Raw genomic sequence first — 27,694 nt, 5'->3', positions numbered from 1 at the left:
CAAAATAACTTCTCGCGGGCAACTATAACTCATGATAACACACCAGTTCACAGTGCTGACTTCAACAAGAAGCTAAAACTAAATCCTGTGCCATGCCAAACAAAAAAAAATTACGCTGAAGCTTTATTGTATCAAAATATTTGAAATCACAAGATGGCGAGACCTGATTTACCATAACCCAAAGGTCACAGTACCGCTGGTGCCTACCCCGATCCACCATCCCATTATGGAACTCCTCAATCACTCCGAAAAACCATTATCCGGCGGAGATGTAACCAACCCCACTTAGCTGTTCAGGCTAGTACCGGAGATATGTCGTCGCTCACCACGTCAGTTCTTCACAAGGCTATGGAATCCTACAAGCTTTGTCCAAACGATAGGAGCACCACTACCACGTGCGAATTCAAATCCAACCTGATCCTGGGCAGACAAAGAAAACCTCAGGATCATCCCGCACTCCTACCAATTTTCAGTGTCAATAGTAAGTTCCAGACTGTTCGCTACTGCTAGAACTACCCTCTAATTGTCAGAAACTCAAGAGCAACTCTGCGTGCCTAGGATATTCCTCCGATCCCTTGCCCCGGCCCGAGTGCGCCTGACCCTGCCAACAGTGCTCTCAGCCCTCTCTTTCAACCATTAGCCTTAGGCTCATCACGATGAGATCCTACTGCCACCAGGGCTCAGTAGTCGAACCCCCTCACAAAGGTTTCGTTCTCATTCGCTGTTGCCCGCAGATTCAGCCCATCCACCATTTATGGTACCCAATCATGCACAAGAGGAATCCTGAGGCAGGGTTACGCCCAACATGTCCTCTTTGGTAAACACCATCGGTGCCACGAGGAGACAGAGTGTTGCCATGATTGTTAAGAGGCTATCTAGTTGCGAACCCATTTGGGGTGTATCTCTGATAACTAGACACTTCAACATCTCCGACACCTCCGACAGTCACCTTCCCGTACAGGGATCAGGCTCGCTACTGACCTCCAAGATAACAGTGGGCTCTGAACCACGTGGCGACCGATTCAATGATCCGAGTCAAGCCGGGGCGTTAGAATGGAACCCATGCGTCAGGGATCACAACAATCGAGGCTTTGCGAAGTATAAAATACAAAGTTTTAATTGTTGCAGTACATGTTAGAGATGAGGACTAGTGTTCTTGAAATAGTTTCAACACTAACTAAATGAACTTGAAGCGTACACAATGCTACTTAATTTAATAACCTCAATAATCATGCAGTTTCCGACAGTCGCATCGGCAAACACGCCTTTCGAATTTGAGAATCGCAAATTTTGAAGTGGAAATTCTTTATAACCGGCAGAGTAAGTCAAGGCGTGAACTCATCAGGGCGTAAGGGAAGTAAAACCCTAAGGAGTGAGAAACTCGATGGCTGAGAGGGTTAATAGGTTGGTAAGGGAGAAATATAAAACGCATTACTCTCGAGCAAGCGTTAGTGAAGCGAAGCTGCACTCCTGCTTTTTTTTTTTTTTTCGCTACGCCGGAAACGACATAAAAAAATTCTCTTATAAAAATCAGTTTCATTAAGTTAGAATTTTGATAGTTTGTATAGGCCTAGATATTTAATATAGCATTAATGTGTTTTTAAGTATGTTAATGTTTAGTGTTGGAGAATTTTTCTTCAAAAATAAATTAAGTTCGTTTAATTAATTGTATAGGCATTTACACAAGTGTTTTTTTTTTTGTTTTAGTTTCTTATTGTGAAGTGTTAGTGAGTTTAACAAACTTTTTAATGAACGCATAAATACAGAGGATAAAAATATTTGTGTGCCCCACAAATTTCTCATTTCTGTATGTAGGTATATTTATTTTTCGACTCGCAGCTTGTGTACATATTGTTACTAGTCTCTGGTTTGTAAGGACACGTGAGTGCTGCGAATGACTCCCCACTCTCTCTCTCTCCCGCGTCACTATATCGGCGGTGAAATTCGGTCAACCCCCGGGGACTACTTCAAGGGTTGTTAACAGTTGGCAGCTCTGCGCCGTGTCGCGCGGTCTGCTTTCAGCCGGCAGGCGCGGACCTGTCATTGTTGTACTCCCCTGACGAAGAGGGGGACATTTCAGCCGCGCGCCCAGGGTGATAAAGGGCTTTCGAACAGCCATCCGCAGTTTATCGCGTCGCTGCGCGGAATCCATTTATGAATAGATTACATCAAGGTAAACTAACATTTACGTACAATATGCCATTCGAAACACCGCCCCGTAACATACGCGTATAGCTAAACAAAAGTAAAATGTAAAAAGAAACAAAAAAAAAACTAATTTCAGTAGTTTCAGTTGACAAAATAACTACCAAAAAAAAATATTCGTCAGTAGTATGTAAAAGTATTTCCTGGGACAGGCTTCAGGCTGTGGTGCCTGTGGTACCACCCGCCATTTTGGATTGCGACTCACGGCGGCCATCTTGCATGACCGTGAGCTTGACCTTTGACCTTCTTAATTTGCCCAAATTTGCTCAAAATTAGCCAAAATTTCCAGTTTTTTGGGGAAAAATCCCGCCAAAATCCTCAACAAATTCCTTAATTCAATAATTAGGATTTCGAAAACCTCAAAATACTTTTTTCCTTAGAAAGAACACAAAATCCTAAAAGCGGCTTAAAAGTCCAAAGAGCTAGCCGCCTTAAGCCGCCGAGGTCATGACCTTGAAAATTAGGATGCCATGGCAGCCATTTTAAATTATAACTTCACCATTGCAATTTCCGTTACGGCCGCCATCTTGAAAATCTTTATTTATTATCCAATTTTAACGAAAAAAAATAAAAAATTATAAAAAAAATTATATTAATAAAATTTTAATAAAAATACTTTAAAACCATACATTTACGACATGAAGCTCGGATCCTCGCTTCAAGACAGGTGTGGGCAAAAAAAATGGCGACCGATACTTCCTCCAAGGAAGCTGCTGGAAGACTGACCCCCTCCCCCCACTTATGTCAAAGTATATATCGACACATAGTATGTCATCACGTCCGCCATCTTGAAAATACGTAATTTTAATGCTAGAAATTCGGAGAAAATTTTAAAAATTAATAAAAAATGTATCAATTAAAATTTAGTAAAAAAATTTTTAAAAACTACGTTGCACTTTTCGTTACGTCTGCCATCTTCGAAAATCGTAATTATTTAGCTAGAAATTCGGGAAAAAATCCAAAATTTATAAAAACATAAACACTCATTAAAGTAATGATTGATTCATTCAGTTCATATTCTCGGTTCGATCCCTGGAAGATGCAATAATTTTTAATTTTATGTGAAAAATATCAATTTCAATAAATCATGATCAAAGTCCTAAAGGAAGCATAGTTTCCAATCAACCATCATCATCCTATAAGCCATTACGACCACCAGCAAAAAATAAATTTAATTAAAAATACCAGAAAAGTGTCAGGTAAGAGAAATAAAACACAAGTTCTTTTACAAACATTAAATTTACTACACAATTTCTATTCTACGACAGGAACACTTGCGAAAGTTAATTTTATAAACATTTAGGCCTGCATCGGCGTGAAATGACTAATTATTAGCTCCAAACAGTTTATACTAGACAGATACCAGCCAGAACCTTTACTGACATAGTACTCCTCTTCTTGACAGAGTTTCTGGATACCGTTTTTAACAGTTTGCTTCACATAGTCAGAACTGTAAATTACTGCAGCCGATGTATTAAATGCTCAATTCTTCTCTTTGTCATAGAACAGATATGGCTTTCCATATATACAGTCTAACCCTAAGTTATATTTCAAAGGTCCGTTTGTTGCTACGTCATCATTAAGCTGATTGATTATGTTCTGTCTGATATCGTCAAGAAAAATAAAAATGTCTTCGACTCCAAATGCTCAAATGACTCCAAATGCTGAATCAGCACCAATTGCGGAATCAGCTCCAAATGCTCCAACAGCGCCAAAGCTGCAACTGCTCCAAATGATGAATCAGTTCCAAATGCTCCAACAGCTCCAAATGCTCCAAAGATCCAGCAGCTCCAAATATCAAACAGCTTTAAATGCTTCAACCATTCTATGCAAAAAGGATTATTTACTTAATGAGTTTGGTCATTTTAATCAGAGTTTAATTTTATTAATAGAATTTCTGCAACTAAATCATCACTTGTAATATTTTTATCTGGTGGAATTTAAAAATATCATTACACAGTCATATATAATAATAAGCTCTGAGAAATCTGAGATTCACTAACAGGAAGGACGAACTTCCTTCTCCTTGGGGTCTAGCGAAGTCATCCTTCTTTTGCGATCGTTAGTGAGCATCCCGCACCCTGCATAAAAGAAATACATATTATTTACCTGTTAGCAACACGTGGCGTCATCTGTTGTTGAAAATCAGAACTACTTAATTTAAGTTCCTTAGCATGAGATAACTTAACTTTTGCTGACGAAATATTTAAAAAAATCTATTCAAGTAATTGTTTCAACTTAAAACTCTTAGTTTGCATCTGGCATTAGTCGCAGAAACTAATATGTACCCTGGTCCGTTGTCTGTAGCTGCATCAAAACAACATCACTGTAGATACTGCAGCAAGGTGTTTACCTTGAGAAAGAATAATAAACTACATGATAGAAGCGAGTGTATTTTATGTCCTTGTCAAAAACAATTTCATTGCAGTCAGTGTCAGAAATCCTTTGGTAGAAGATATTACTTGAATAGACATTGCAAGACCTGTACAACTAAGGCGAATAAAGATAACGAAGAATGGGCTACTACATCGAGGAAGAGGAACGAAGGCGAAATATTAGACGACAATAATAATTACGAAGAATATAAAAAAGATAATGCTAAAAATACTGATCTAGATCACTATAATAATCTAAAATTTAAAACAAATGAAGAAAGTAGCAACCTCATTAGAAATTAAAAGATATTTACACCAATATCTAGTCGTCTCCATGAAAATGTGCAAGATTGAGAACCACCTGAAGCTGACAAGGCTGCAGACTGTGATGAATCATCTGAAGCTGACATGATTGAAAACTGTGGTGACACATCTGAGGCTGTCATGATCGATGACTGTGCTGACACATCTAAGGCTGACATGATTGAGTACTGTGCTGAAGCACCTAAAGCAGGCAAGATCAAAGACTGTGATGGTGGCCTGAGAACAAAACGATGGAAACGTCATAATAAAATAAATTATCCTGATAAAGATTGTGATAATCACTGGCTCGATGACGAAAGTGACCTAGTGGTTGGTGTTAAACCGGAATACACCAGACATAATAATATTTATTATAAAAATGCAAGGAATATAAATGTAGCAGAAGAAATTGATTATACCTCATGGGAAGATCCTAACATATTGGTTGACAGGCTATGACTTATACATGGTTCGCTTTGTGCAGGAAACTATTCGAGCATCAAAGAAATATCCTTCTTACTCGAAGATATGAGGGAAGCTGGATACATACAATAATGGCTTAGATTAAATGCATGTGTTTAAACTTTTAAGAAAAAATAAATTTTTTTCAAAATGGATTCTATCATTTCTTGAAATCTGATTTCAAAATAAAACTTATAACTTAAAGGTGTAAAATTCGTCACCACTGACAACCAAAATGTATACTAATAAAGTCATGCAAGTATCATGTCAAGTTCGATAAAAAAAAGTATTTGAAATCAGTTGGAGCCAAATGAAGATGGTGCAGATGGAGCACTTCGAAAAATTGGAGCACTTGGAAAATTGGAACTTAGAAGCTCTTTGAGCAATTGGAGCTTTCGAGCCAAAATATTGTTGGAGTCATAGACAGATGGAGCCAATGACTATTAAACTTTGGAGCTTTGGAGCTTTGAAGCATTTGGAGCTTTAAAGCTGTTGGAGATGTTGGAGCTATGGAGCATTTGGAGGTGTAGGAGATTTGGAGCTGTTGAAGTTTGTAGCTTTGGAGCTGTTGCAGCTTTGGGGCATTGTGAGCTGTTGGAGCTGTTGGAGTATTTGGAGCCGTAGAAGATTTGGAGCTGTTGGAGCTTTGGAGCTGTTGAAGTTTTGGAGCTGTTGGAGCTTTGAAGCATTTGGAATTGATGGAGATTTGGCACCGTTGGAGCATTCAGAGATGATTCAGCATTTAGAGATGATTCAGCATTTAGAGATGATTCAGCATTTGGAGCTGATTCAGCATTTGGAGCCGATTGAGCATTTGAAGTCAAAGAAATTTTTATTTTTCTTGACGATATCAGACAGAACATAATCAATCAGCTTAATGATGACGTAGCAACAAACGGACCTTTGAAATATAACTTGTGGTTGGACGGTATATATAGAAAGCCATATCCGTTCTATGACAAAGTAAAGAAGTGCGCATTTAATACATCGGCTGCAGTAATTTACAGTTCTGACGATGTGAAGCAAACAGTTGAAAACGGTATCCAGAAACTCTGTCAAGAAGAGGAGGACTATGCCAATAAAGGTTCTGGCTTGTCTCTGCCTAGTATAAACTGTTTGGAGCTAAGAATTAGTCATTTCACGCCGATGCAGGCCTAAATGTTTATAAGATTGTTAACTTTCGCAAGTGTTCCTGTCGTAGAATAGAAATTGTGTAATAAATTTAATGTTAGTTAAAGAACTTGTGTTTTATTTCTCTAACCTGACACTTTTCTGGTATTTTTAATTAAATTTATTTTCTGCTGGTGGTCGTATAGGATGATGATGGTTGATTGGAAACTATGCTTCATTTAGGACTTTGATCATGATTTATTGAAATTGATATTTTTTTACATAAAATTAAAAATTATTGCATCGCCCAGGATCGAACCGAGAATATGAACTGACCGAATCAATCATTACTTTAATAAGTGTTTATTTTTTGATAATTTTTGGATTTTTTCCCGAATTTCTAGTTAAATAATAACGATTTTTCAAGATGGCAGACGTAACGAAAAGTACAACGAAGGTTTTAAAGATTTTTTATTAAATTTTAATTGATACATTTTTTAATAATTTTTAAACTTTTTCCCGATTTTCTAGCATTAAAATTACGTATTTTCTGGATGGTGGACATGATGTCATACTAGGTGTCGATCTATGCTTTGACATAAGTGGGGGAGGGGGTCAGTCCTCCAGCGGCTTCCTTAGAGGAAGGATCGGTCGTCATTTTTTTTTGCCCACACCTGTCTCGAAGCGAGGATCCGAGCTTCATGTCGTAAATGTATGGTTTTAAAGTATTTTTTATTAAAATTGTATTAATTTAATTTTTTTATACTTTATAATTTTTTTCCGTTGAAATTGGATAATAAATAAAGATTTTCAAGATGGCGGCCGTAACGGAAATTGCAACGGTGAAGTTATAATTCAAAATGGCTGCCATGGCATCCTAATTTTCAAGGTCATGACCTCGGCGGCTTAATGCGGCTAGCTCTTTGGACTTTTAAGCCGCTTTTAGGATTTTGTGTTCTTTCTAAGGAAAAAAGTATTTTGAGGTTTTCGAAATCCTAATTATTGAATTAAGGAATTTGTTGAGGATTTTGGCGGGATTTTTCCCCAAAAAACTGGAAATTTTGGCTAATTTTGAGCAAATTAAGAAGGTCAAAGGTCAAGCTCACGGTCATGCAAGATGGCCGCCGTGAGTCGCAATCCAAAATGGCGGGTGGCACCACAGGCACCACAGCCTGAAGCCTGTCCCAGGAAATACTTTTACATACTACTTTCGCCCATAAATGGAACACAGCGCGCTCCCGTGGAATGTATACGGACACCGAGGTGCGGCTTGTATAAAAACAAACCCACATACACCGTCTATTCCCTTTTCCCTCTGCGCCATCGAGTTCTCCACTCCTGAGATCTTCACTTTTAGCTTTGCTTTGAAGAGTTAACGCTTCGAATTACTCTACTGTTATAAAGAAGCTTAACTGAAGATATCTGTCAATGCGTTAGTTCCACAGACTATAAATATAGCTTAATAATTGTCTATGATATAGCTATTTATCCTCTAAATTCATTTGTATCTTCTTATTTCTCTCAACTAAGGTTTTTAAAAGTTTTTATCTCTAAAATTATAAACGTCATATATATATATATATATATATATATATATATATATATATATATATATATATTGCAATCTCTAAAAATTATAGTTTTCTGTTTAATAGTACCCACATTACGCACTCAACGACACAGTTAGCGCATTGATTTTCCCTGTATCTTACAACTATTACTGCTTAGCGAATTTTAAGATTATTTTATATATTCTTAGAATGTTACGTGCTTCAAGGCTACCTTTGCTTTCTAATCTGTTAGTATTTAAAGGGTGACATCAAAAGATACTTTTACGGTCGATAGAGAGTTTAAGTCACGTAAAATAAAGCCAGTTAAACCGTTGTCATCTGAACAGCTGTAAGTGATTTAGCGTGTCATATTTTAGGTGGAGACAGAAAAAAGGTAGACTGTATAGGTTTTTCGAATTCAGTTTTCTTTATATGAAGGAACAGTGCTGTGGCGGTGTGAAAAAGGCGGCGTAATGTTGCAATCACAATAGAGCTGCAAACGCGACGTAAAGAACGCCACGCGACAGCAAAATATCGCGTTATTGTGAAAACACATATTTTTCCCGCGCAACAATCAAACAAACAAACAAATAATTCTAAATGGTTTATGGCTATTACACATGAACCACACTTACGACAACCATCAATGTTTACAAGTCCTTTCATCGACATGCTTTAAAGAAATATGTTCAACCCAAATTTAACGTTCATCCGGAAAAAAAAATTACAGTACGTGAACACATTAAAAATGCAGCACAGATAAAATTTGTTAACAAAACTTTTAAAATACAATAGAACCTTGATTAACCGAATTAAATATGAGGGGGGGGGGGGGAGGGTGACAACGGATAAGCGAAAATCACGGATAATTGAATTCAAATGTATTTACGTTATACAATACAGAAAAATTTTGTAAGTAACTTATGAAAAACAAATGTTCAAGCATTACTGACATTAATTATTAAAAATATGTACTGAAATTGTTTGTAATTACTCAAAAATACACTGTTAAAATGAAAAATATGAATTATATATACCATTTGGTATGTATAGGTACGTGCAGTTTAACGAATAACTTGCCTTGAATCAACAAACAATTCTGTAAACAATTCTGGGAACAATTCTGTGTACATACGTATGTACTAGTTACGTTTTAGTAAAGTAGTCTGTTACTAATATTTGCCTTTTTTACTTTTGGGAACAACCATTCTTATTTCTGTTTTCATATTCCTTGGAGTTATATTATGGTGGCAATCAAAATGGCAGGAAGCGATTCTAGGAAGGAAGGGCAGTTGTTCGGAACTGGTAATTCAGTTTAATCCGGACTATTATTTCTTCTTACGGGAAATTCTAGTCCGTTTTTTGTTTCTACTTTTAGTACGTAATTTTTAGTATTACTCCTTTCTTGTCCCTTTCATAATGAATACACTTCGCGAATTTGGTTCCAAACCCCGCCCCCCCCCCCCCCCCAAAAAAAAATTTAATTGAGAATATCGAATGCCCAGTTAATCGGGTCATGGATTATCGAGGTTTTACTGTATACGTGTAATAAAATATATCACCAATACACCAGCCTAATTTTACTTTTTTGGGTCAGAACTTCAACGCAGTAGGTGTTGTAAATTTCAACAATGGTACATTTGAATACATAATGTGTTCATTTTAACTTCACATTCAAAGGAATATAACAAGCACGTGTCCGTCAATAAATTGATAAACGCATTTTATTTTAAAAAAAGTTGGGTCACAATTAAATAAACAATGATTTAGATCTTCGTAGTATTCTTCCACCATACTCTTGGATGACTTGGTCAATATCATAGTGATTTGTGGCCTTGCGTAGAGAGAGACCAAAAAGTTTCATTATTATAAATAATTATTTAAAAGTTTTTACCGATTTTGGCTAACAGGAATTTCAAACAAAACATTTTTTTGTAATGCTTTAAGTTGTTGAAAAATTCTTCAATATACACTACCAACCGAACTTTGTGGATGCCAGATCGTTGAACACGTCCATGAAGAATAACATTTTGTTTTCAATGTTTGGTTTCAAAAGAGTTCACGAAAGCCTGAATGGATCGCACATCGGTTGGTTTCAACCGTGTTATTAAAGAATCGTACGCAAATTTTGAAGTAACATGCGTAGAAAACCAGGATTTGTATATTTTTAAAATGCGCACCTAAAGTACACGTATAAACTTCAGGTACACTGCAGGAAAAGTAGAGAAGGCAGAAATATCAGTGAGCTTTATGTAGGTCTGAAAAGTACCCTACTCACCGGTAGATCCTTCACTGTGAAGAATGACCTACACTGGATATCTGTTATATGGAATGGGATTTCGGTGATCATGATGTGCACGACACTCATCACTAGAGACCGGAAAAAATTAGCGGATTCATTTCGCGACAGGCTAAAATACAAATAGCTATACCTCAGAGTGATGCCTCTGCCATTGGCTCACAGCTCACTTGGAGGACTCTGGGCCAATGAGAAACACCCAACCAAACCTTTATCGAATCACAGGCTGCTACGTTGGGACGTCTCACAAGACAGAAGCCAATGAGTGGGTGATATTTGATCGAGTGTACGCAGAACTATGGAGTTCATCCTGGAGGTCATTGAACCCGCGAATTTTTCCGGCCCCTACTCATCACATATATTTACTTAACCCTATCAGTCTACTCGTCAACTGAAGTGGACAATTTTTTTCTTAATGATACATGGATTAATTAAACTTTGAATGTGTAGGTTGTGGTGTAGCTCACATTCTAGCCGACATCATTCTTTAGAGCTATGAAAAATAGTATTTATTAAGCTATATGTTACAACATATAAATTATATATTAATATGTATTTAATTAGAGTTATTAAGATTATTACTACGTAAAATATAAAAAAAAGTTTAATTAAAAAAAATATTAAAGTGGTATGTTAGGAAATAACAAAGTATGACAAAGTGTTAACACGAGTGCACACTAATGTTTGTTGTAGATCTAGATGTGTTGTGTACTGTGGTGTTGTGCAGTGACTACAAGCAGTTCACTCGCGCATGCGCAAAACCTGAACGATGCATGGCACTGCTGTGAAGAGCACCAAAAATTTGGGACTAGATAAATGAACAGTGGTTGTGTTGTGTACTTAACCGATATGGCTTTCCACATAAAAAAATATCCAGTGGAAAACAAAAGCAAAGTCTCCTATACATGTCCTGCATATACAGTAAACCTAAACCAAAGTTTTGACATGCATCTGAGATATACTCTTGTGAAATCATTAGTCTATGGTCAAGTCACTTCTTCTCCACACGGCCGTCGAGTGAAACTAACGGGACCGGGGTAAATAATTTTTTTTTTGGGATTCCTCCCCATTATTTAATTTACAACTTTTAAATACCACAATTTAAAATAATTAAAATACTGAAAACGTAACCGTGGCAATAACTTTAAACATGATCTGAACTTATCGCATAATTTGTAATATTTACAATTAATTCTATTAGTGATAGACTTTAAATTTTCGTCCTACTATTAGGGTGGACTCAGGCAGCAAAACAATTCTCGAAACTCTATCGGGCTCAAGGAATTTTGTTCCCTTCCCTTCCCACCTCCCTTCCCATCCCTTTTCTTCCCTTCCCCTCACTACGCCAAAGGGCAGTCCAACGAAACCAGCTCGATATGATTTACACTCCGTTCAAGACAAGGCGAGATGTTTTCAAAACGTGCTTCAAAGAACGTTCGGACTTTTTAAAGCCGAATATTCTTGTATAAATAAGAAGGAAACAAATAATTATCGACATGTTACCAGCTAGTTTTGTGCTGCATGCATCCGTGTCCGTGTAGTTTATTCGGTCACGAGGTTAACTGTAAAAAGTCTGAACGTTTCAATCACCGCAGCTTCGGTCGAAACAAAAAAAAGATCTCACCTCAGTTCGAAGAGTGTATATTCACGGCGCTGCGTGTCGCGGAAGGAAGGTACCTCCCCCCACCCCCCTCGGTTCGGTCGTTCACGTGAAGATCGGTCCACACGTAAAGTTCCGAGTAACGATCTACGTGCGCAGTTAAAACTGGGTGGAGAGCGTCCACACTCACAGTTTTGACTCGGTTATTAATTGGAATTGAGATGTGCAAGGGTCAATTAGTTCGATTCCCTGCGGGGTAGAACCCGGATTTCCGCAAGCGGGTAACGTGGCGGACGTTTCGGACGTTTCTATTCCCGTTTCCCACCACTATTTAATTCCGCCACTGATCCACACCCCATCTGATCACCTCGCGTATTCTCCAGGCCAGGCTGGCCGAACGACAGGTCTGTTCTTCGGGTAGGGCAGCCGGCTAATGTGAGTGTCAGCCCCGTTCTAGACATGTAGACCCTGCCTCAGGCGGAGAAAACAAATATAGATTTTAATTTTCTCATTTAATTGACTTATTTACTTTAGACAACTACCTACTTCCGGATAACCAAACTCACTGAATTTATTTCGTATTTGTCACCTTACCTTTGTTTACCGCGCGAACTACCGCCTTGTATTCGGTGTCCATAAGATAATGTCGCAGTTTCGATGGTACATTATAAAAATTAATTTAGACTTTTTACAACTAATTAATAAAATTAAAGGTAAACTCACCTAGTTTTACTTACAAGTCTAATTATTCACACACTTTAGTTAACAAGTCCGGAGTAATGGAAGCAATAGCCTCTTCGATTCTGCGTCTCAACTCTGGAAAATCATAAGTAGTGGTGGAACGTATATACGATATTTTATAAAGTCCCAAAGAAAAAATAATCCCATGGAATTATGTTGGTCAACGTGGAGGCCAGGAAAAAAGAGCTCTGTCGTCTAGACCATTACAACCAATCAAACGGCCAGGGACTTTCAACCACTCTGGTACAAAGAGATTCCAAATAAATTTTACATGTTCACCCTCTACTAATCGTCATTTTTGTAAGGTGGCGCTGCAAGCGAGAAAAAACAAACAAAGAAATACAGGCACATGCACTTATCTAAAAATGTTTGATTTACTCTTTGGTTGTGACCTTGAACCACAAATCTACAACGTAACACTCTGAAACACCCATGCAAGTTCTATGATTCTCAGCTGCTGATAACATACACATCTATAAACTTATTCCGTACCGGTTCATGTGGCCACAGCAATTACCCTGAGTTCTCCCTGTATTTCCTATCCTTCTTAATATGATATCTACCTATGAAACTTTAACATTGAGTGAGAAACAACGCACAGATTAAACCGGTGGGTCTCGAAGCATGACATTTTGCATAAGAGTTCCTTATAAACGTACGTTAACACTAAGAAAGGATTATTGAAATTTCATCCCCATAAGGGTTTAAAGAGGGGAATTAAAGTTTTTATGTAAGTTTATTATTTTTGAGCTAGAAATATATAAATTAGTGTTTAGGCTCTCGTTTGTAAATAAAAATCAGTTTTATCGGTGTTTTTATATATTGTATTAGCGTATTTGGTAATTTTTCATAAATGAGGATCTAATAATTTCCCATAAGACATTCGGCTAGTTTAATATATATTTTATTCTACATAGTAATTGTTCTGAATCATATATGAATCTAGGCTCCCACAGTTTCCAATAGCGATTGCAGCTAAGCGTTAAACACAAGACTTTGAAAGGCTTTGTATAAATCCTAAACGTGAGCTCAGTTCAATTAACGGTTACTGACCATGAATTTTAAGTACAGGATCATAACGAATGACTTCCATGGTTCTAAACAATTATTGTAAAATAAGCATTTAATGGATGTACACTTGTGGCAACTTAAAATGTTCAGAAAAGTTACCTTACCTAATATTTCGAATTAACTTCGAAAACTTTGACATATGGGCCATTTAAGCCCTGGTGATGTACATACTGTATTCAATCTCCTGTCACGTCTTCTAAATCGTGTCCACAGTTACAGTTGCAATTGCTGCAGCGATCCTCTCTTGCAGGTGCCGGATTGTCTTCAAAGGGGTAGTCAGGGTAGCGCCGGGAATGCCATGCTTTCCCTCCTCACGGTCCACACACTCGCCCTCACCACTCTACCCAGCTTAAAATGACTAATCTATGACTAGAGACATGCAAAATTCGCGGATTCATTTCGTGATAGGCTAGCATCAAAACAACTATACCTTTGTACCGCTTCTGCGATTGGCCCACATTTTATCCGGGGAACTGTGAGCCAATGGGAAACACTAAACCAAGAAAGTGCCGAATTATGGACAGACTAGTTGAGACGTTTCATGCGTCAGTAGCCAATGAACAGGTGTCATTTCCGCGAGTATTTAAAGGACTGTGAAGTCTATCCTAGAGATCAATGAATCCGCGAATTTTGCAGGTCTCTAGCTATGACTCAATTTATCAAATTATGGCCACTGAACATGCAAAATTAGAGAGCAGCTTTTTCTTTTAACACTTATTAGGCACAATAATGCAGTGATATTGTAGGGATCTACCTTTCATAAGTGGCACGTTTTATTTAAGAATTTAAGGTTTTGAAAATGCATTTTAAAGTACCGGGCCCTGGCTTGTATTGGGGGGGAAGGGAAATTCCATACCACCCCATCCCCCATCAGCCGTCCATAAAGAGGCTTGTGAAATATTTATTATTTGACCTTCCTTTGTCCCATATCTTCCACAAATCCTGGCTATGGCTATGATTATCGCTATCTCCTTAGCGTACAAAATGATTTCAACGTATCCCTACGGGAAAGAGTACAGTTTTCCTGTGACCTTGTGTGACCGCGAGGCTTAAAACGACGCATGTGCGGAAAACAGGAGTGTGTCTGCGAGACTTCCCTGCTCACTCCGCTTTAGTGGTGAGTTTAGTTGCGTATGTGTGAAATGTGCGATGTACAATAATATATGAGCCGGTTGAATTCAAAGTGGTGTAAGTCACATTACATCTGTTTCGAGATACAGAAGGTTTCATTATATTGGTTATAGTAAATTCCATGACCTAATATGCAACTTCATTCTTATTTATAAATGTGTACAACAAATAGATGTAAATTTTCATTAATCTTAAATAATAATAACGACAATGCATGGAAGTTATGTACAACACTTTGGCTTTCAATAACTACAGGATTAATTTTAAAGAAAATTATTGAATATGTCTTAACTGTTACTAAAACATTATAGTAATTCATTAATTATTTATGTAATGCTTTGTTATTTAGTAATAATTATAATGTTTACAATTAGCATTATCTTAAGTTCTATAGGCATATTATACTATTATTACACCACTTTTAAACCAACTTTTCTTTTACAATTTTAATTTACCAGAGTGTCGTCTTTCACTGTATATATTATATATGTCTTAATTTTGTTGGTCATCGCGCATAAAGACATCCAGAGACGCGACTTCCTTAAGGGTGCATGTCCTGTTCCTGATCATTATTTTATATTTGCGCTTCACACTGTTAAACTTACCGACTTTTTGAGTGGCTTAACTTTCACAAAATGATATAGGCCTATATATAATACTTTTTGCATAGTCAGATGGCAAAATTTCATGTTTAACGTTTTTGTACAGCATGTATCAGGAGAACGAAATGTATAATTTAAACTATATCTTTTTAGTTTTAAAGTAAATTTCACTGGCTTCTGTGTGATATGGTTTAGATTATTTCAGAAAAAAATTATTTAAATTTACCTTGTCTATCTATTTAACTACCAGAATTTATGAGTTTAAAAGGTTAAATAAAATGAATTTTTTTCTGTAATAATTTTGAATCATACTACGCAGTAGACACCAGAATTGCCTTTAAATCCAAAAAATGATCAGCTTTTCATTCAATTTGGTTCTCCTCATCCATACTGCAATTTTTTTTTAATTCAACTTTGCTAGCTTATTATGCAAAAAAATATATTAAGTTCGGCCATTCAGAAAGTCTACAAGTTTAACTGTGTTAAACGTAAATATTTAATCATGACTTGGAACGTTGCATACGCCCATAAGAAGATGAAATTGCTAGAGCACCAGGGATTGCAAGAAACAATAAAAGGCAATGCTGAGAACAGAAAGTCCTGCTCTCAGGAGTGAGGAAACTCTACAGACTGGCAACGCCACGAATGCGTGATTACTGGCAAACATTATAGACCGAAGTTTGAAGCAGTTAAATTGCAAAGTCCTTAGATGACTAAAATAACTGTAAAAGTATATATATATATATATATATATAGAAAAAATCATTTTATTAGGTAACTGATTAAACGTTTATGAACTGCTTGATTGTGTTGCTATTCGACGTATACTTTCTTAAGGCAACAGTCTCGATTTCAGCTAATATTTTTAAGGAAGGAGATGTAAGGATAAAAATTCACCTCCTTTTTTTATGGAAGGTAGGTACTATTAGATTTTAGTGACGAATCTGGAACCACAATGTAGTATCATGCACTGCTTATACGACAAATCTGAAACTATTTGGTAAAAATTTGTGGGAATGATCGTTTTAACTTCTGACATATAGCTGTTGTGGCATAATACAAGGACGTATGGTTGATTTTGTTGTAGTGTTTTTTTACATTTCGTTAAAAAAATAATTTCGCAACCCATTTTTCTACTATTTAGTATGCACGAATTATCACCAGTACTGCGTACAGATTCTCTTTAAAAAAAAAAAAAAAAAAAAAAAAAAAAAACTTTTGAAAGGCTAATTCAATTCAGGTAAATAGTCATGCGCGAATATTTTCCAGTCACTTTGTTCAATGAGAAATGTCTGCCCGCCTAACCACATGAAAGTACATTGCTGTACACGGCGATAGCAAACAAGGCGTGCTCCCTGCAATTATATAATTCCGGCCATGACGCACGACATTCCCGAACGCTAGTGAGGTTTCCAACGATCGTATTGGAACACAAAATGATGGATGGATATTAATTTCACATTGCCCACAAGCATCGCGTACAAAAGTCATTAGTCATCTGTAATTAACGCAGCGAAAGTAATAAAGGTAACAAAAGGGGAAAAAAATGTTTAATTATAAATTCTGTTACGCAGTGTTTATGATTTGATATTTTAATCATAAAATTTGCTAGACGTTTATATATTAATGGATATTTAAAATATTTCTGGAGTATAATAATTTGTAACATATTTTAATTTAATGTGCATAAATTGCACCTACTTAAAAGTAGCCTTACTTGAAAAAAAAATTCGCAGCCCTGCTAACGTTTTAAGTTTATTATATAACATTTTTAATGTTTGTACATAAAGAACTTCAAGTAAAGCAAATCTACATAACTAAATTTTAGCGTTTCCAACTTCATGTGTATTCGTGGAAAATAAATATATATAGCACATATTGTGATAAATATAATATGTGCCTATACATCACCACTATAAAGCCACCCGTCTATGTTAAATAAACTTATTTTCGTGTGAATTTATTATACATATACTATAGGGTATATATCTGTACCTCGGAGACACAAGACACTATGTCTACTTTGGGCAAAATGCACTTTTAACCAAAAACCTGACCACCATTGGACGTTATTTATATTGACATACAACACTAAGATATACAATATGTCAACCGTTCACAAATTTAGGGTATACAACTGAGGCACTATTTTAAACTCTTTCAACGGCTCTCTAGAAAAATATGTTTTTTTTGTTTTGTTTTGGAGATAGTGTCTTATGCATTCGAGGTACACATATGTTAAACTGAAAATCACTTACGGTTTATGCACATTACTCCACGTGCATGCATTGCGTAGGATCACTTTAATGTGGGAATTTTAATGCAGAGGTTTCTTGTGTTCTCTATATTATGAATTGACACTTCGCCTTCTTTCCGCAAAAACTGTTTTCTGTGGCGCGAGGGTTATTTCAAGAAATTTCAAAGGATAAATTTCTCCAGGAAAAGTTTAGGTGCAACATTTCATCGTTTGTTTCATACATTTACCAGTCTCTGGTTCCCATTTCCCGAATATTCAGGAGATTATTCCTCTCTCGGCTTAGCACGTTTTCTCTCGGAGAATATTTTTCGTGGCAAGACAACTTTACCAATCATAGTCGAGTGATTTAAGCGGGGCTAACCCTTTCGCGAGTAATGATTTGTTGCCACTCCTAGGTAGCTTCTCGTTTTTTGCTTTTTTTTAGAATATTTATGCTCCATCATGGAGGCAGAAAATATTACGGCAATTCACGTGGTCATAAAAAATTATAGCTGGGGGGTTCTACATGTCAGACGACCTGATAAATTCATTTTCCTTTAGCGAACATGCTTTTATTAAAATATTAAATGAGAAAACACTAAAAAAAGACTCTATACACTAAAATTTAATTGAGATAAAGTTTCATTACAAGTCTGTTAAGTGATCGGATGTGATACAGTAACTTATTTCGGTACTCTTTGGGCTCATGCTGATTTGGAATTCCTGTTCGTTCCCAAAAGGTTTCTTAAAATCCATAACTTTGTTTACTGCGGTTGTAACACACAAACTCGTTGATAAGTTTTAACGAACAGAATTTTTTTTAAAGTGTCCTGTAAAAAGATTTATATGAAACTAGTTTTATAGACGTGTCCGTGCTTCTGTTCATATATGGATTTTATTTTTTTCCGGGTTAAATTCTTTTTTTATACCTACTTGCAAGGTGTGAACTGTTTTAAACGCAAACTTCCCCGTAGAACGACGGTTCATTTTATTTTCACCAAAAGATGAGAAAAATGTATGAATTTTAATTTTTTTTCTAGTAGATACATGTATAACATACTTCAGACCAAACAGCAGCACATTTAAAATTCATCGCGCCTACACTTCTGGGAAAATACTCTGCTTAAACAGTGGAGTGGCGGAGGCGCACATAGTTCATATTCAAACGTTATCTCTCTCGCCACTGCACCATGTCTTACAATTTACAAGTCTCAGGAGAAAACAATTCCCACTGAACTCATTGAACCACAGTACTAAAAACTACATGGCTGTAAATATGTTTAAATTGCTTGATAAACTAAACATATGATATAGAATGCACCAATTAAGTGTAAGGTTAAAAAAAAACAGAACTTACTTTATCGAAGCATTCAGTTATTTTATAATGGTGCATTGTAAATTTGCCAAAGAAACCACATTAATGAATGACGCTTAGAAGCTATAAACGGAATATAAATTGGCTATCAGTAGAGGGCATTTAGACACTTTAAACTGCATGTAAGATGTGCAGGTATGTAAAAGCACGGTCGCGCTATAGCACTTAGTTTCCAAAAGCAGACATTCATTCAAGGGTACTAGAAAATGTCAAAAAGATGCGGTCTTTTTTAAAACGATCGTTATTAGCTAAATGAAGAAAGTCCCTTCAAGAAAATAATATATAATTTCTGTAGGTTTTAGTACTTGTACCTTAAAGTTAATTTAGATTGACAAGAAAGAAAAAAAAAACATAATGCTGAACTTTAATGGATCGGGAATAAAATGGAAGTCACAAATAATTTTTTTTCTTAGTTTTCTAACAGAACGAATTGAAAAATGTAGCAAAATAGCTACAATATATATTCCCTTCAGGTCCTTTATAATCAATAATGCATACAATGCAAATCTAACAAAATGGCCCAGTAAACGATTCCTAAGAATTATTCTTCAATAAGATTAACTCAATTCTTTAAAAAGCCTTAATTATTATTTTATACATACAAAGATATTTCAAAATGAAATACGACAACTAAAATTACGGTGCCTGAATAATATTTTGAATTTATTACACATTCTTTTATTTTTTTCTGTTATCTAACATAAACCGTATTAAAGCTGAACGGTGAATTTTTGGTCTGTTTCTCTGCAGGAAACGCTAATGACTTGAAATTCAAACAACTTTTAGATAGCAGCCCCGGGATTAATTAAGTCGTGAACGCGGAAAGCCGGAAACGATCAAATCGGGGACGTAAGTAGGAACGCAGTTACGTTGCGTCGGGCACAGGTTTCCCAATTATCGCTCGCGCCCTGTCCTCCAGTTTCGCTCGCGCAGAATAAATCAACATTATTCCGTGTTGCTGATCGCGTCCGTGAAACAAGCTGCTTCAGCGAGGAGAGGCGAGCGCGAACCGCTATCCTGTTTGACCGATGAAACATTGAATACTTGTTAGCCCGGTGGCAACGGCTGAGCGTGTTATCACGGCTCACTGTTTGAGTTATGGAGCAACGTGGCTCGTACGTCTGGATGGCCGGTTCACAGAAGTGGAATTATGCTTGCTCCAAATTAAGTTAGCAAGCATCAGCCGTGATTCCTGTACTAATCGGAATTAATTAATTGATGCACGATGTACCAAAACTGCTTCAAATATTTTTTTTTTAAATTCAATCAAATTTATTTAAATAGGAATAGTATTCAAGATTCCGGTGAAGGTATCTCAATTATATCAGCATTTGTTTTTGAGTATGCATCCTCTTCCGCCAGTTTAAGTTTATTTTTTTTTGATAATTTAATTAAATAATATTATATTCTTTTAACGTTCCAGTTCAAGGTGAAGCTTATAATTAAGTGGAGATAAATCACCAAATATGAATGTTACTATAATTATTAATACCTTTGTATTACAGCCAGTCACTGTTTTAACTTCAGAGTGCGAAATCGCACGAGGATACAGAATAAGCTTGATTTCATGGTGCGAAAATCGGCGAAATAAATATGCAGTTCAACATTTTCGTGCAAATAAGTTACTGTGTGAAATACGTGACACCGAGCTTAACATTTCTTGAAGTATTTTAGTTATGTGTGCAGTATTGAATAATTTTACGTCTTATAAACAACGACGTTATTGGAGATGCACGCTACTAAAAATTTTTCACCTTAATGTTACGCTGGTTACAAATTATCCAGGGATCTTCGTAAATTTATCGTTTTCTTCGTACTTTTACGGGTACTTAATTTATTGAATTTGAACACATAAATACACACAAATAATGTAAGCAAACCATTCAAAAACTTTTTAGACTCATACAATCCCTCTTTTAAATCATTTACCCTGAAACTGAATTTGGAAGTCCAGTTGGCTGAAATTACGAAGAACTCTTCGTTTATTTCAGTTAAATTATTTACTGAAATGACAGTAAATACATTGTAATTTCCAAGAATTTAGGCACGTAATAATATATACATTAAATTATGAAATACTGAATTAATGAGTAAAAATGTCATCGTGGAAACTAAGGCAGAATAGTGGTGAAAGAATGCGATGGAGCAGTGACCTGATTCGTTATTGGGGGTAACGGGAGAACTCTGAGAAAACCCACCAGCTCACGGCACCCCGTTTTATACTCGCGAGAAATCCACGTCAACCCCCCTGGGAATCGAACCCGGGTCTCCTAAATGGGAGATGGTTGTAGTGACTTCGCACGTGAAGAAGTGGCAGGTAGAGGGACAGGCTGTGATCTTCGGTAATGAAATCATCCCAGCATTTGCTTCAAGTAATTAAAAAAAAACAAAAAACGAAGCGATGTCCTGTTGGAATGCGATTCCATGTGTCGTACTTCTGCGCCAGTTCGCTCCACGCCTGTGTAGACCCATGCATGTAATTTGCATTAACGGCGACAACATTTTATGTGTACGTGCTTTATTCGAACTTCAAATTTATTAAATTTTTTTAATAATATCAAAGTATAGTATATTCACTTATGGATGAGTTGTGTAACGCTTCTAGCCCACCAGATATTAGTGAAATTTTACACACCTCCGAAATACGGTCGAATGAACGCAGTAAAGTAGATTTTTCACAACTGAGAAGAGAAGATAAATCGTTTTAAACAGTTATATTTCTACCAGCTTTCCTTTAAATTCAAACGCGTGTACAGTATTGCAAACGAAATTTTTTTAATGCAATTATATAAAAACCCAGATCTGAAATGTAGGGGATTCTCAAGTTTATGAACTGTTATCCTCTTGTGAAATATATCGCAGCTAGACGTCCACCTACCTGCACTGTTTGGCAGAGAGTTTCAAGTCAATATTTTCGTTAAAACACTGGATTGATTTTCATTTTATTAAAAAAAAAACGCAGTCTATACCATGAAAGCTAGTAACTAAAACCCCACTAAATTACCAGAAAAAGCTATTTATATAATTGTTCTTAAAATTAGAAGCTCATCTCTTAAAGTCCCATAGAAGCGCGTTACCGACACAAAGACAGCACGCCAATTCTGTGCCTGGCGCGTAGAGGCGAAGTGGCGTGTGATGCGTGAGACAATGTCACCCTTAGAGCTCGTGCGCCAAACCAGATAGATCCCAAGTGGGGTCTCAAACGCCTACATATATATATATATGTATATATATAATTTTCTCGGAATTACGTATAGTTAAGGGCTTATTCTGTAAATTCAACACTTAAACTCTCTTTTTATTTGTTGTTCTGATACATATTCTTTCAATATTTCAACATTAGTGCAATATAATGGGTGTAATAATTCGTGCAAATTATGGTTATTGTTATCACTTGAGCGACTTTTAAAGCAATCATATCACTCTTGGTAAAATAAATTTTGAAAATATATGTAACGGAACAAAAGTTTCCAGAGAGGTATAGTGTTAAATTTACAGGCCTGGTCTCACCCTCCATGTGGATTTTTATCGTTTTTCGTCACTAATTTATTTATGTGCTATTATTTAATTTTAACCCTATGTCTTCTTTGCGTTTGTTCTGCCACAAATATGTTGAAAAAAATTATTCACTTAGTGTAATATTATGAGATGTTAAAAGGCGAGCAACTCTTCGTAAATATCATCACTTGCGCAAATTCTTACACTCATGACATTACACTGAGTGCATATCTGTTAGAAATATGTGTAGTAGAACAGCAAATACCAGGGAGGTATCAGTTAAAGTATTAGGAAAAGCCCATAAAAATAGTCATTATAACCCGGTGTGCATCCGAATACGCTAAGGAGGTCGGCTCCACGGTATAATCAGTGATAAATGAAGAGCCAACAATAACTGAATAATTAATACGTGCGTTAAATAAACTATTTTGTTAATGAAATAAAAAAAATTGTTTCACCGATACTTTAAAAATACTTTGGTATTAAATTTTATTTTTATTTCGGGCAGTTAAACTATCGGTGAATTTGTTTGATAATTATTTAATTTATAGAGGGATTAAACTAAATTTTTGTCGGTAAAGTTGCGATGCCTTTATATCGCCATAGCAAACATAAAACCATAGACAAATATACACCATAACACTTCCTAACCTCAAAAATTATTTTCATTAAACTTCATTGTAAATAGATTTTATTTCTTAACAGTCCCAGCTATGATTAAAAAAGAAAATCGTACCACGAAAATTTTACATTTTAAAAATATTTATTACAATTAAATTACATCGCTAACCTCTTTTTCGTTTCACACCACAAACTTGATATATAAAGTAGCACCGGTGTGATGAATACCGTCCGAAATTTGTGTTCATACTCAAAGGTTACGACATGTACCGTCAGAACGTCATCAATGGTCGGAGTTTATTGAAAAAAAAAATATTGTGTTCATATTCACGCAGCTTTTTCTTGCTTTAATATCCACGACCTTGGATGTTTACCGCGTCTCGTATCGCCATGTGTGTCAGCCCGCAGGTGCTAATCAAAGCCATCTCCCCGCAGGGAACAGTGCTGGGTGGTGATGAGGAGGGGTGGAGGGGTGGAGGGGTGGGTGGAGGGGTGGAGGGGTGGGGGTGGAGGGGTGGAGGGGTGGAGGGGTGGAGGGGTGGGGGTGGAGGGGTGGAGGGGTGGAGGGGTGGAGGGGTGGAGGGGTGGAGGGGTGGAAGGGTGGAGAGGTGGAAAGGTGGAGAGGTGTTGGGGTGGAGGGGTGGTGGGGTGGAGGGGTGGAGGGGTGGGGTGGGGTGGTGGGGTGGTGGAGTGGTGGGGTGGTGGAGTGGTGGGGTGGTGGAGTTGTGGAGTGGTGGAGTGGTGGAGGGGTGGAGGGGTGGTGGTGAAGAGGGGGGAGGGGTGAAATGGGTGAGTAGGTTTGGAGGGTGGTTTTGGATTTGGATGGGTATGGGGAGGGAAAAGGGAGGAAGATGGAGAAAGGAATGGTGGAAAATGGTGGGTAGGGGAAAGATGGAGAGAGGAAATTGGTGGATAAGTGAGGGTAGGGGGAAGATTGGAAGATGGTGAGAGGGAGAAATTAGGCGGAGGGTGGGGAGGGGGGAATAGTGTGTAGGTGTGTGGAGGGGGAAGGGGGAACATGGAGCGAGGAAGGGGGAATGGGAGAGGGAAGAGGGAACATGGTAAGAGGGAGGGGGTTAGAGTAGGGGAATGGGAAGGGGGAAGATATTAAGTAAGTGGGTGGAGGGGGGAAGGGAGAATATGGAGAGATGGTGGGGGAGTTGGAGAGGGGGAATGTGTTGTGGGGGAGGGGAAGAGGGGAAGAGTGTTTTAGACGGGTAGGATGGTGGAGGGGAAGTCAGTCAGAAGAGTCTAACGGCAGCAATTCTACCTTTCTGCAACTGGCAACTGGCAACTGGCTCGTTCCGGGGCCGGCTGCCGCACCGCTCAGGCTCGTTCCGGGGCCGGCGGCACGATAATATATCTTATCTGAAACTTCTAATTGATAAATATGGTTTCGTGGCTGAGCGCTTAGCGGCGCTATTATCAAATCGTAAGTTTGAGGGTTCGAATCCCGGCAGGTACGAATTTTTTTTGTACTTGTAAAAATAAATACGAGCACGTAACATTTCAAAAGTAATAAATATATTTGAATAATGAATGCAAATAAAAGTAAATTTATTAATTAAATTGTAATTTTCAGGTAAGGACATGATAACTAATGGTCAATTAGGTTAGGTTAGTTACATTATAAATACTTTAAAACTTTGTGGATAGTTACATTAAAGATACTTGGAAATCATGTAAACGGTTTCCTAGCGCTGGATAGCTACACATTAAAAAGTTATTTGCTAAACAACCATGAAATGATTTTACAGTATTTTTAATGTAGCTATACTTACCTAATATAACCAACCATCCACTAAACAGTCTATGTGGCATTTTTATACTGGAGAGAAAAAACGCGCGCGTAAAAATAAAAAACATCCAGGGGGTAGGCGCTCCCGATCGGCCAACTTCGGAGAGGATCGGCATTTGCAGCCAGTTGCAGGACGGTAGCATTGCTGCCGCTAGACTCTTGTAAGACAGTCGTCCGGGGGCGACTCACCTGGCACTCGTACGTGCCGTTGTCCCTCTTCTGCACGTACTTGATCTGCAGGTCCCAGTCGTCGCCGCCCGCCGCGTGCACCACCTGGAAGCGCTCGTCGTTGGTGTAGGTGAGCGGGCCCGACGTGAGGATGTGCCAGTCGCGGCGCCGCACCCACGACACCTGCCGGACACACGGCGAGGTCCGAGGTCAGCTCCCGGGCACCCTGCAGCAGTCTCCGCAAGCTGCCGCCGCGTAGGTGTTCTATATACTAGCTCAACGTGAAGTTAGTCACGTACCTGATGTTAAATCATTTTTTAAAATAAATGTACTCGTTAAAAATAAAAATAAAAAGCTTGAGTGATCTCATGTACGCACGTTAGAACGTATACATATTTTTACGTAATAAAAACATCTTTTTTTTTTTAATTTCGCATGCAAATAATTAATAGAAATAAAATAATAAAGGACTGGTGTGACATTATAAATACGTTTGGTAAAGTGTAAATTCAACCAAATTAAATTTTTTTAATTAATACTCAATGTTCAATATTAATATGAACACGTCTACAAAAAATATTTAATTGGGTAAAATAATCGAGGTAAATTAAAATGAATACAGTAAAACAGTAAATATGCTGAAATATTATTTTAAATTTAAAACTTAATTATTTTTTCAATAATAATGCAAAAATATTATAAGTACGGGAACATAACCTCACAAACACTCCCATGAAAATTGCCAAGATACTACTAAACCTTCCACAGACACTCCCTGTCACTGACAATGGAAGCTTACAAGCAACCTTACATCGCTATACATACGGGAACATAACTTCACTTATATAAATACACTTAAAAAATCCCTTTGGGCACAGCCTACAGGTGTAGGTAAATTTCGAAGTACCTTATAGGTAAATTTCAAAGAAGCCGTTACCATGGTGCGACTTTAGGAATTTCTTTATATAGTTTTTCATTTCATAGTCCATAGAACCCAAAACCATCGTCAACTCAAAAGTTTATATATATTTATATGTCTATATAGCCTATATCACCATTTTGTGGACACGATAACTGTGGCAATTTTTCACAAATAACTTCCAAACTTATACATAAAATCGAGTAGTGGAAAACCTCGGGCGATTTCGTTAATGGGAAATATGTAACCAAAGAGATATAAATAGGAAGTTTTTTTTAAAATACAAAAATAATTGCTATAACACCCATAATATGGAAAATATCACATCCGTTTGAACGTATTATAACTTCAAGGAGTAATAACAAAATATTTTGTCTGAATAAGTTATTGATAAGACCAACCATAACTTCAAGGGGTTGAATAAGCAGGGGTTAGAGGACTCCCTTAATAGGCACAACATAGAATTTTTTACCTTTAACCTCTGTTTATTTCACCCTTAGTGAGCAATGGTTGATTGTATAAAAAAATTTTCTGACAAAAGTTATGGATAATATTTATAAGGATTACAAACTCAGGGAGTTATTAATATTTTTGTCCTTCAACTCATGTTATTTTCCACCCTTTTAAGTAAGGTTGAACGCATGAACATTATTTAGGACGAAAGCTGTCGATAATATTTTAAGGTTTCTCAAAAAATAAAAATGGATTTAATAGCGTAAATGTCACAGAATTTGACTTTTTTATTTCTACTGGTTTTTATACCCCTTGCAGGAATGGTTAATCTTATCAAAAATGTTTCAGACAAAACATTTAGATAAAAATTATAGATTCACATAAAATCTGAACATATTTCATGGTGTACGTACTCAGCGAGTTATGAATACTGTATTCAGTCCTTTAACCACAGTTTGTTCCACCCTTTGCAGCAATGGTTGGTTGTATTTAAAAATTATGATTTAGAAAATATTTATAAGGTTTACAAACAATTTGAAAGGATTTAATAGTGTGCCTAATTAGAGAGTTATGGATTTTTTTGTGTCCTACAACCCTTATTTTTTCCACCCTTTGGTTCTATAATCAATAAGAGCAGACTCAATAGTTTACATGGTACGGAAATTTAGTTTTTTTTTTTAATTTTAGCCTTGTTTTTTCAACCTTTAACAGCAATGCTTCGTCTTATCCAATTTTTTGAGACAAAAGGTTTAGACAAAAATAATATTTACAAACAATCGGAACAGATTAGATGGTGTGCCTACTAAGGGAGTTATGAATTATTTTGTCTTTCAACCTTTGTTTTTTTTTCTACCCCTTGCAGTCATGGTTGGTCGTATAAAAAATGTATTTGTACAAAAGATTTTAGTATTACTCCTACGAGTAACAATACGTTAAAACGGATGTGATATTTCTCTTATTATGGCATCTATAGCGATTTTTCTGTTTTTCAAAATACCTTCCCAATTTATACTACTTTGGCCGGTTTTTGCCCATTAACGAACTAGACCGTTATTTTCCATTACTTTATTTTATATAGGTATCTCTATGGAAGCAATTTGTGCAAAATTACGGCAGTTATCGTGTCTAAAAAAATAGTGATTATATATATAATTTATATATGAAAATTTGAGTGACG

At 36.8% G+C, this 27,694-nt stretch overlaps 1 protein-coding gene across 1 annotated transcript in view; it reads right to left on the bottom strand.

Moving 5' to 3' along the window:
• Positions 1-27,694, bottom strand: part of LOC134542327 (hemicentin-1-like) — a 369,603-nt gene that overhangs the window by 97,331 nt on the left and 244,578 nt on the right. Inside the window, exon 5 of the mRNA XM_063386475.1 lies at positions 25,167-25,328. Within this exon, the coding sequence (XP_063242545.1) occupies positions 25,167-25,328 (162 nt within the window). The remainder of the gene's footprint in view (positions 1-25,166; positions 25,329-27,694) is intronic.

This window comes from Bacillus rossius (genome assembly GCF_032445375.1).
Source record: "Bacillus rossius redtenbacheri isolate Brsri chromosome 4 unlocalized genomic scaffold, Brsri_v3 Brsri_v3_scf4_2, whole genome shotgun sequence".
Lineage (NCBI taxonomy): Eukaryota > Metazoa > Arthropoda > Insecta > Phasmatodea > Bacillidae > Bacillus > Bacillus rossius.
The sequence above is the reverse complement of the archived record's forward strand: the minus strand, read 5'-3'. Positions and strand labels throughout refer to the sequence as shown.